This window comes from Melanotaenia boesemani, chromosome 15 (assembly GCF_017639745.1).
Source record: "Melanotaenia boesemani isolate fMelBoe1 chromosome 15, fMelBoe1.pri, whole genome shotgun sequence".
NCBI classification, from domain to species: domain Eukaryota; kingdom Metazoa; phylum Chordata; class Actinopteri; order Atheriniformes; family Melanotaeniidae; genus Melanotaenia; species Melanotaenia boesemani.
The window spans coordinates 32,003,893-32,016,110 of NC_055696.1; the positions used below are offsets into that span (position 1 = coordinate 32,003,893).

At 38.3% G+C, this 12,218-nt stretch overlaps 1 protein-coding gene across 1 annotated transcript; it reads left to right on the forward strand.

Annotated features, from left to right (window-relative positions):
* The first annotated feature begins 818 nt into the window (after positions 1 to 818).
* kctd7 (potassium channel tetramerization domain containing 7) lies at positions 819 to 10,096 on the forward strand. Its single transcript, XM_042008288.1, has 4 exons — positions 819 to 1,717; positions 3,381 to 3,550; positions 8,049 to 8,227; positions 8,873 to 10,096. The coding sequence occupies exons 1-4, from the start codon at positions 1,412 to 1,414 to the stop codon at positions 9,247 to 9,249; spliced, it is 1,032 nt and encodes a 343-aa protein (XP_041864222.1). The 5' UTR covers positions 819 to 1,411; the 3' UTR covers positions 9,250 to 10,096.
* The last annotated feature ends 2,122 nt before the right edge of the window (positions 10,097 to 12,218 follow it).

Here is a 12,218-nt window from a genome sequence, read left to right on the forward strand (position 1 = left end):
CAGCTGAGCCAGGAGCAAACACTGTTCCTCTGTCCAGCTGGTTTCCTTCTTCTTTTCTTCTCCATCTTTGTTCTCTGGTTTATCTGAATACCAACCAACTCTGCTTCTTTTAGGCCGGTCAACAATCACACACAGTGGTGGAAGCCTTTTTACCCTCGTTAATAAAAAACTGGAGTTGAAATGTTCAAAGCTGAAAGTGCAACAACAACCAGCGTGGTAAATAAATGAAAGTAAAAAAATAGAAATATCAGCATGTGAGTACTGAGCGGGTCTGAGGTTCTATATTTTCTGTAGGATCATTTTAAAGTACAGCTTAGCATTTATATAACAGATTTTCTTTTATGTAAAATATTATTTTACCTGAACTTTTGATTGGTGTATATAAATATGACTGATTGAAGAAAACATTTTTTTTACAGTTAGTGAAAATATGGTGTTAATGACAGAGACATGGCAGCCATTCATTTCACAATAAATGTACGAGTGGATAAAATCGTGTTGGGAGCTTTCATTGCTTGAATCAAAAGTTTAGTGAAGAGTAAGACATTTTTCGGGATAGGAGTGCATCTTATAATAAAGCAAAGAGTATAAGAACCTTTTTTCAGAAGAGACTAAATCTAAATCTCATGGCTAACAAACAACTCGGAACTTACTCCAAAAATCTGTGGTGGAAATTGAAAGAACCGGGCTGACAAGCCTCCATCTTGCAAAGCTGGTATGTCAGCTGCTGTTATGATCACTTTTTCCTCTTTCCTTGAGAAAAAAGACGTTCACTACAATTTTATCATCTTATTTATTTCAGAATGTACAAATGTTAAATAGTTTGTGTGAGTGTTTCGTCTTTGGAAACCCCCTGAAAATCCACCATATTTCTGACGGTGGTCGTGTTAATACTGTTGGTATGTAAAGATCGGAGTTTTATTTATTAATTTGATTAAAGAACTGAACTAGTTGGGGCCAGCATTACTTTTTTCTTAGAGCTTTATTTAAATAAATGATACTGGTAGTAGCCTACCTAAATCTGAGTGGCTGTTCTTCAAAAAGAAACAAAAACTAAAATTTTTTAAAGAAATTAAGAACCTTTCTATTATGATCTGTACAGACTTCACGTAACGACGCTTCCATTCCCTCTAACGTCAGCGCACGTACGTTCCAAACCGCGTACGGGCCCAGTCCAGCTTGCTAATGTTCGGATTAGATGTTTAGCATTTACTCTCTATGGTGGTCCTGCTTTTATCACAGGAGGCGGAATTTCCCTGCTTCGCTTTTTCCCTGGCGTGAGGTGGGCTGAGCTCCCTGCTGCTCGAGCCACACCCTCCTTCCTTGCGTTGTTGTTGTTGTTTTTACCAACGCTTGTGCGCTGTGGCTCGTACTGTCATCCTCTCGTGCCGAGAGCTGGCCCGCCGCGTGCATGCAGCAGAATGGCTCGAGCGGTTCCAACACTTCTGATGGCAGCAGCCGGGAGCGCCAGTCTCCCTCCCGCAGCCCGCTGCCCTCCGCTACTACACGGGTAAGACGGTTCATTCAGGAGCGCCGGACGCTGCCTCTTCCCAGAGTGATGGTGGTATTCTCGGGTGCGGGGGACGCAGACAAACCGGGCGATGCCATGTCAAATACGGACCCTACGGAGGACGATATCCGAAAGCCGGCCTCCCCCTCACCGAATCGCACCCTGAACAAGCCTCCCCACTCCTCGTCAAACACCCAGGAGCAGGAGGTAGGCCGTTTCTACCGAAAATACTGACTCCACTCACTCAAACTAGAACACAACACAGAAAACATATTTATGTTCAAACTTTCTGAAGAACAGCTGCTACGGGTTAGTTCCGTAAGATTAACGGGGTTTCTGCATAAATCCCCGAATACGTAACCATAATTACTACAAATAACGGGTGTAGCGTCTATGTTTTCTATGGCTATTTATACGGAAGACTTGAGCTGCTGAGCTCTGTTCTGATTGGCTGACAGTTGTGTCACGTGGTTAGTAGTTAATCTTAATTATGCAGCTTGGCTGCTCAAACTCCACACACAGCTCTCTGTGTAGCCTGAAAACGTGTTAAATTATTATTATTATTATTATTATTATTATTATTATTATTATTATTATTATTATTATTATTTTGTTTGTGTAATATTTGTTTAAGAGCCTGCTTAGGGTTTTCAAACCCTCAGAGGCCATAGAAGCCAGGTTCACGACATTTTATTGAAACCTGTATCATCTTAAAATCACAGATATATCAGAAACGTAAACTGTCATATCAACCACAGTGGATACATGTAAAAGATGTGTTACATGCACATGTTTTAAGAAATGTTATTATTCAAAAGCATGTAAGTAAAACTATATACCAAACGTAGGTGATATGGAAACCATTAGTAATTTTTATGGTTGTAAAAGGGGCAGACACAGTGTTTTAACAGGTAGACCAATTCCGTGGGTCTCAATTAAATATATGTGGCATGCTTTGGTCAATAAATTATAGAAAAACAAAACAACACTGTCATTTTCCTCCATGTATTTACATCTCCTTTTAAAGTACCTGGTTTTTAGGGTATGACTCATTCGATTACACTCCACCCCTCTTTTTCAGTTTTATTTCAGATCTGTTCCACAACTTCCAGCTACCATTCTGCCTTAAATTTAGACACAACTTACACTTGACTAAACTCTCAAATAATGTTATTAACCCATGAAATCCCCTGCAAAACTGAACAGCTTACAAACTGAAATATTTCAGATATTCAGGCAACCCCAAAAAAGAGGTGGTTGTTAATCCAGATACCCAAATATATGCTCTCAGGCACAGAATTTAATTATTTTTATTTTATTTTTATTTTAATTAAAAATCACACGGGATATCTGTTACAATTTTCACACTGCATGTTCAGAGCAGGACTGATCACCTGACCTGTGGATGTTCTCTGAGCTGGCAGCAGACGTTGTCACAGAGCCAAATCTACAAGGATCAGTGTCGGGAAGAGACACTTTGAGAAGGTGGAGCACAGAAGTCTAACCAACAACGCTGCTGTCACTGATTCCACAACACCAGCTTTGTGTTAGAACCACAAACTGATGCAGCACAGCCTCCAATCAATCCTTATAAATAAAACAGACGTGGCTTAACGGGGACATTGTTTTCTCACCTTTATAGCAGGAAAACTTTGTGAACGTTTTTTGTGTGTGTGTGTAACACATGCATAAACAAAGTCTGATTACCTTTAAACTTGTAAATGAACGATGTGTGAATAAACAATTAGAATGACATAGTTTTACTGGACTGATGCTGACTTGGAAGGCTGAAACATTTACGTGCATAACAAACATTACTTCCTGAGACTTACAGCTCTGCTTACTAGCTGGTTTATTTCTCATTTGAAAGTTTCCAGAGGTCATCTCTCTGAACGTCGGGGGCACATTCTTCACCACTCGCTTGTCCACGTTGCGGCGATACGAGGACACCATGTTGGCGGCCATGTTCAGTGGGCGTCATTACATCCCGCGAGATGCTGAGGGACGCTACTTTATTGATCGGGATGGAGCTTATTTTGGGTGAGTAGCAATGTGCACGAGGATCTCTCTGGACCTTCAAGCCAGTTGAAGTAAAACCTAAAACATCGAGGATAAACGGTAGGAGAAACACTGCAAGGTTTTCAGATTTTTTACTAAGAAGCAACAGCAGATAAATTATCCACCAAACTCTAATTTCTTTTCTTTTTGAGCTAATTTTATATGCAGAGAAGCAAAGTGTAAACTATCATAACCCCTAAACAAAAGAAAACAATCAATGAAGCCAACTAGACTCTGATATCAACACTTGAGTATCATAAGTTTTACTCCAACTTATGGTGCAGCTGAAAGAACTGATCTCTTCTCTCTGGATTCCACATCTTTACGACCACTTATATGAAATCAAGACTTGGGCCCAACAGTATCCTTTATAACAATTAAATGACAACAACTCCAGACTGGAAAGATTTTTTCTTCAGTGTAACACGGGAAAAAATCTCAGTGACACAGCGGCAGATATAACTTATCAAATTTGACAGACTGATTGTGTTGCAAAACAAAATGCTGTATTCACATTTTATTCTACATCCAACCCACAAAATGTCATTGTGGTGACTACCAACTCCAGCAGGTCTCTTTCTCCAGGGAACACAAATGCACTAAAATAAATTAAAGTCTTTGACAACAAAGTGGGCCAGTTTTATTATCCAGAGCACCTCCAGAAGGTTTTCTATGAAGTAAAAGCAAATTTCTTTAAATATGAATGGGACAAGCAGAGCAGATGTATAACTTATGTAAGAGGAGGGCTGGGTGGAGGTCAGTTATGAAATGTGTGTGTGTGTGTGTGTGTGTGTGAAGGCTGTAATTAAAGATTTAAACAGAAGAAAAGGGGTGTATAGTTTGTAACTATACAACATGAGATAGTTAGAGGGAGCATGCTTTCTGCATGCAGGCACACACTCAGTCTTTTCATTTGGGATGTTTTAGCTAACGGTGCGTTTCAAGGCCCTATTATCTAACTGGAACATAAATCATGATGCATTTTGGTGTTGTTTTGTGCACTGCAGCAACTTTTCCTGCAGGAGTTTAATGTATTTCTGCATTGTTGAATTGTCTTCTAGCTTCTGCTGCAGACAAGTAGAAGCAGTGTAAAAACCAACTTTACTGGCCACGCATGTCGATACATACAAGTATTTTTAGTATTTAATACTCTTTCTGTGTGTTTTTTATGATCAGGCATAAATGTAAGGAGTACACTAGTGATAGAAAGCCATGAGACGACAGCAAATTCATTTGTGTGGAGAAGTCAGTTGCCAAAAAGGGACTTTGATAAGAATAGCAGAAGAATTCCTGTGCCCAGCTCGTCTGTAATAAAGGGCAGATAAACTTTAAACCCGTGAACATTAATCCACTGAGAAAAACCTGCAGCTGATTAAAGCTGAAACGAACGCATGCCTGATTTACTGCAGTTAGCTGTGATTAATTCATAAAATTGAATGTATTTCACTCAGTTGCATAAGTTGGGACGACGTGAGATTAAAAGAGGTCTACGCCTGCTTTTCTCATCCAGACCTTTTATTTTATATTTTTCTTCCAAGGAGCCAACATTTTTTGGGATCTTTTGAAGTGCTCTTGGCCACTCGTTGTTCAGACTTTTTGTAAGTCTTTCAAAGGTTTTGCTTGAATCTGGGCTGGTTTTTCACTCATCTTCAGTGTGGTCCTCGTAGCCGACCATTTTAAGAGGAAATTTTGACCACTGAGCACTGACCTGTGAATCGTTCATGCACAGTCGTAGAATTTTTTCCGTTACACTAAAAAGTTGAGACATCCTGCTTTCTGTCTGCAGATCAATCCGAATATCATAGTATCAAGGCTATCTGTATCGATCGATACCAGCATGAACAGATCAATGTTTTTCTTATAGAGTACTTTGAGGGGAAAAAGCCAAAGAATGTGAATGAAAGACAACTAATAGCAGCTTTGGCTTTTGTTTAGACAATTTGCACTGTTGACCTAATTTTCCAAAACAAATGTGATAAAAGGGAATATCAGAGTTATATTATTATTTTCTTACATTGTTGATGTTCTTATTTTTTATTGTTTACAAAAAAAAAGTTTAAATTTAAATCTATTGGTTCTGCTAATCAGTTTGTTCTTATAAAAAGTTTTATTTGACAGTACTCTTTAAACTGCGTTTGATTATAATAATAATAATAATGATAGATAATTGAATCAAAATCATTAAATGATTGTGAAATGTCAAGGGAAAAGGATCTGTATCGATACGGGAATTTTGGTACTTGCCCTGGATTTTCTTGGTATTGGATCGATACCGAACTTTGCGTATTGGCGAACCCTGCTGTCAGCAGCTGCTTTAAATCCCGCCCCATAAACAATTTGAACTGTTCTGATTGGATCTGCGCCGGTGTTTGTTGCTCAGTGATTGGCTGTCCCTGTTGTCACTCACTCTGTTCAAAAAGCTAGCGCTAGCTATTTCCAGACTTGATAGCGGTGCTAACAGCTGTCTTCGGTAAAAAAAAAAAAAAAACAACGTACAAGTTTAGGACAGAAAGACATTGTTTTGTACGGAAGCGTGGAGCTGTCACCCAAATAAAAAAAATCGGACCTTATCACGTTATAACGTGATATGTTGATTGTAAAAACGTAAAACGTATCACGTTATAACGTGATACTTTATTGTAATAACGTAAAACGTATCACGTTATAACGTGATACTTTCTTGTAATAACGTAAAACGTATCACGTTATAACGTGATACTTTATTGTAATAACGTAAAACGTATCACGTTATAACGTGATACTTTATTGTAATAACATGAAACGTATCACGTTATAACGTGATACTTTATTGTAAAAACGTAAAACGTATCACGTTATAACTTGATACGTTTTACGTTTTTACAATAAACATATCACGTTATAACGTGATAAGGTCCGATTTTTTTTTATTTGGGTGACAGCTCCACGCTTCCGTAGTTTTGCAACCGCTATTGTGTCACTAATAATGGTAATAATAGTCACTAAGTTAGAAGCTTCTTTCTCTAGCACAAATTACAAGTAAAATCTAATCTAATTCATATTATGGGAAACTGAAATGTTAACCTGACCTTCACTTAATATCACACAGATTTAAACATTTTTTATTTCATCCTTGCAAACAGTGGATCATAATAATTTTAATATGGGTTTCAATGAAAATAAGAATTTTGTGTGCTTAAACTACATTTCTGTGGATGAAAGCAGCTCAGTAGGGCAAACTTCTTTCTTGTCTAAAGATAATAAAACTGATGTGACGCAAATAATGCCAACAGATGTCATTATCGTACAGCATCATGGAAACCATGAGTAAAATAATCCTTTCTTCTGTTTAGCCAAAATAATAATAAAAGAAGAATAAAAGAAAACAAAAATGGTCAATGACTGAATAGAATATTTTGCATTATAAACATGTGCTTGTTCAGATGTCTTATCCTTCAGTTATGATGATAAGCGTTTATCATAAATATACTTGTCTTCTGGGGGACTCTGGACCAATTTTAAGTCCCTACCAATGTGAAAATCAAGCATACACCCTGGCTTGCATGCATAAAAAATGAACCTAACTCAAGACATGAATCAGTCTTATATCAACACAAAGCAGACAATTTAGCAAAGAAACTATTTTACATTTCATTTTTAGACACTTTGTTAATAGCATCCTGTCACAAACACTCAGAATTTGTTCCACTACTTTAGTAGCATCAGTGTGAAATGCAAACATAACTCAGTTCTCCAGAAAATCAATAAATCTGTATCCCAGCTTATCTATCAAGGAATTAAAATGTCATCAGCTTAGGACAGTCCAGTCTTTACAGTACATGAGAGCTATGTTAATGATCTTTAACATGAATGCTTTCCGTCTCCTCAGTGAGATGAGAGTCCAACTGTCCATGTTTTCATGACACGAGGACCAAGTTGAATTTTAAAGGAAAAACAACTAAAAAAAAAACATCCCAGTGATTGATCGCATGCTGTTCTGACTCATCTCACATGAGCCAGTTTCTTAAGTGCTGAGTTTTCTTGTAAGGAACACATATTTATATTTCCCCTGAAACACGGTGACCTAGCAGACATGTCTGCACACGGTGGTTTACCGGTTTACAAACTGGCTTTACTGGTTCGTACCAAAGCACAATGCTGATTTACTGCGTCATTCTGCCACTTTTAAACTGAACATGTTTCTTCTCATGGATTTTTGGATGCATAAAACAAACTATCTGAATCTTGATCTCTGAGAATTCTTGATTCTGTCCTGGATATGTCAGATTTTGTATTTTTATCAGTTAACAGATGATAGTCGACAACTTGACTGAAATGCAAGTTTAAGCCTTGAAAACAGCAAAACCAGCACAGTTCAGCGAGTCGTAATCAACAAAAGACGGAAGTTACTAAAATGATCAAAACTTTTTACTCTTCCATTAACACAGACATGTTTAGAGAAGGGTTCATCTAATTCTACTCAAAATGTTTCCATCCAAAGAGACATCCTGAACTTCCTGCGGGAAGGTGAGCTTCCCCATCGGGACCGAGTACGAGCAGTGCACAGGGAGGCTCAGTACTACTCCATCGGCCCACTGCTGGACAGGATGGAGGACATCCAGCCGCTCACAGGAGAGAAAGTCAGACAAGCTTTCCTCGATCTGCTGCCCTACTACAAAGGTAAACGGCAGTCAGTCAAATAAAATCTGAACCTGACGGAGCCTTCTGCAAAGGAAAGGAAACCTTTTTCTTTTTGAAGATCAGAATAAATTGTTATTCTTCAGGTTTTAATTGACTACTGAAAATGAAAGTATTCAGTGTTTGCAAGCAACCAGTTGAGGGTTTCAGAGTTTCCTTTGTTTTGTGGTTCTGTTTAGAGACGGCACAAACGGACACGTTTGTAAACAGCATTCATCATGAATAATTAATTCATGACTTAACATACATGCAATAAAACACATGCTTTTATAACCAGCAAAAGTCAGGTTTATTTATAGATCACATCCAATATTAATACATAACTTTACGGATCATTTATGGAGAGTAAAACTCAGTAAAAGGCGGCAACCCTCGGGACAAAATAGTGGAAACTAAATAATTCAAATACCAGAATATGAAAACGAACTAAAACTGTATTATTTATATTCATAAAACAATTACCTTTACATATGAAGTGGTTAAAAAGAGAAGCAAGAAAGATGCGATTCAAAGACTCAGATGGTTGTGAATTATTAGCAAACACGTGATCACCAGCTCAGTTAATAGCTTGAGTACATGCATAAATAAATAAAGGCTCATTAATAATTGTGACTGGTCTCTTTTCAGACAATCTGGAACGCATTGTGGAGATTGCCAAACTGAGGGCCATGCAAAAAAAAGCTCGATTTGCCAAGCTGAAGATCTGTGTCTACAAGGAGGAGATGCCCATCACGCCATACGAGCGTCCTCTTTTTAACTCTCTGCGCTTCGAGCGCTCGGACAGCGAGGCCAAGCTCTTTGAGCATCACTGCGAGGTGGACGTTTCCTTCGGGCCGTGGGAGGCTGTTGCTGACGTTTATGACCTGCTGCACTGCATCGTCAGCGACCTGGCCGAGCGTGGCATCGCTGCTGAGCAGCAGTGCATCGGCGTCTGCGACAAGCACCTCATCAACCATTACTACTGCAAGAGGCCCATCTACGAGTTTAAGATCACGTGGTGGTGAGGCTCGAAGGAGACGGTCGAGGCCGATCGGACCAAAACACAAACGGATGGATGTTTTACTTTAATAGAACTTGGTCAATATTGATTTTTGTATTGAAGTTGCCAATATTTTGTGCTGATGTCTTAAAATGTTACCCTTTAAATCATGCTGCAAGTATTGTTCCCTCAAAAATATTTTCTGTCTCGTCAAAGTGAAGCAAAAAACAAAGCTGAAAATCCTGTTTCTGCTGACCTCATCGTGATGATGTCATGTGCAGCTGCTCTTCGATACCTCATGCCATCACTCACTTCTGACCGCAGCCGTCCATCAGAAAGATTCATGGAGACGTCAGTCAAACTCTGAAGTTTATAGACAAATTCATTGACTTTTATTTAATTTTAATTTGTTTGTTTATTTATTTTTTTTGGCCTTAAACATCATAAACATCTTCTCTGCTGTGTTTGCTCTGGTCACAGAGCCAAATACACATTTATCCAGGAGAGAGAAGAAAAGAAAATATCCAGCTAAGCACAAATAACATGAGTGAAGGCCACCTTTGCTGCAGGATGATTGTTTTTTCTTGTTTTTGGATGGTTTAAAAGCTTGACTGACAGACGACAGCAGAGATGAACCCATCTACAGACTAGAATGCCAAGCAGAAAGATCTTTACTTGGTTTTAGTTTCAGGCACACTTCATCTTTAGCCACAGTTCTGTTTATGGTAATACTCAGAACCCAGTACAGAAGTACATTCAAAAAATTATTTTTCTAGTCCCAGCTATGCAAATACAGCGAGAGTGAAAGGCAGCTACTGTTGCTGGCTGATTAAAACTGAAGCTTACCTGTTCTGACACATAACAGGGACAGCCTCAGCCTGTGACGAAAAAAAGATGGCTGCTATCTGTTGTGCATTTGACAGATTTACTTTTGACTGATACCCCAAAACACTTCTCCTCTAGAAGAAACATTTATTTTCTCCTGTTGTAGAAGCCATGTCGCCACGCTTTTACCCTCCAGATGTCATTCATTGCCGCTTGGTTGTGTAACTATGGTGATTTTTTGTCTGAGCAGTTTGTAGATCGTCTGAACGCATTACACACCGACAAGGGACTAAAATTGCTGCTGATTGTGTTATCCTAAGTGGATGACATGATCCCATATCAAATTTAAACACCAGTTAAACTAATTGGCCTGTAATATCCTAAATGTGCTATTTACTCCATCCACTTACAGCCTAACTGTAGCTTTGCCCTGATCGGTTTCATGTCTCTTCGCATTTCCAGTCAGGATCCTGTAGTAAATACTTTTAATCAGTTTGAATGTTTTAGGTAATAAACAGAAGATAAATGTATGTTTTATGCTAGGTTTTGTTTCAGAATTAACTGTGACAGTATATTTTCATTATGCAGCCTCCTGAGGAGTGTGTTACGGTTTTACTAGAGTTCAGGTGTTCATTTTGTTGTACACACAGTATCACTGCGAACCTCAGTCATAAGGAATGAGATGGACATAGATTTGCACAGTAATGTAAATGTGCAGTTGTTGTGGCATAAATGTAGATGTCTGACACAGAAAATCTGGCATTTGTTATTGTCACTTTCAGGGAGAATCTAAACGTCAGCCGTTGTTTTCTACGTCAACGTTTTTGGCGTTTCTTGTCCTAATGTACTTGACAACCAATTTTGAGCACCTTGTGATTGTAACAAAGATGTTTTATTTGTCTAAAGATTAGCACCTCTGTGGTTATTGATTATGGAAAGCCACAGTGTTGCATCACGCTACCGCATTTATCTTCACTAAGAGCCATCATCTTTCTGTTTCTGTTGTTTTACTATGTAACGCAGGAGAGATTCTACACTCTCTGTCTGGAGCACTACTAACGTTGACTATTTATGATGTAAGGTTTGCGTTGTTTATTACGTTTTTATATTGTAATCTCTATAGTCTGTGTTAGCTTCTAGGAAGCTCTGGTTCTATACTTTGTCTTTTGCTAGTAGTGAAAATCCAAAATGTCGTTTTTATTTATGGTCAAATTAAAATGCTAATTGCAACTACAGTGTTTTCCTCTTTTACGATGAGCGTGTTGATTCGACTCAAACATCAACATTTAGGTTTAGCTCAGTCTTAATGTCAGGCTCGTAAAAGATGCTGAGCACAAAAAATCTCAAGCAGATTTTAAGAGGTAAAAGACCCTTTTGTGACTTATGCATGTTATCTATAATCTCTCCTACTTCACCATTTCTCCTCATATAATGCTTCAAAATAAGGCTTGACTAAAGAATAACCTTTAAGATCCTGTGGATTTCCAGCCACAAATAAAACCAAATACAGTTCAGGTGTGTGTAATAGCTGTAGTGAAAAAGGTGGAGCAGAAAAGAAAAAAGTTCACAAATGCATCGAGTTTCACTTTGCTGGAACTTGGTTTGATAAATAACTACGTAGATGTGTTTTTCTTGCTTGATGTTGTACTTAAGGTCAGAATTGACCATAAGAAGAAACGTCAAGGCTGCAGATCTGCTTAAGTTTGGGTGTTTGAAAACTTCAAGTATGTCAATAAAAAAAAGATTTGTAGATAGAAGTGAGCTTATGCAGCTCATCTCTGAAGCTGAAGACATAGCAGGTACTCAGAAAACAACCCTGATTCTCAGATTGATTTATTGGCTGATAGTACAACCACCTCACGATGATCCGACTCAGAGGTGAGTTTCCTGACCAATAACTTCATCACAGATATGTAGAGACATCTTTGACTTACACTGTAAAAAAGCTGAGTGAACTTAAAAAAGTCAGGCAACCAGCTGCAAAGCTTGTTTCAGTGTGAACTTTAAATTGAACGGGAAAGTTTAACAAACTTAGGATGGCTGTTTATGTCTGCTCGTGTCTTTGTGCTGAAACAACCTACATTGTTAGGATGAAAAAAGCTCCAACATAGTTTTAAGTTTGTCCAGCTAAATATTACAACTTTGATTTACCCACTTAATATAGGTTTA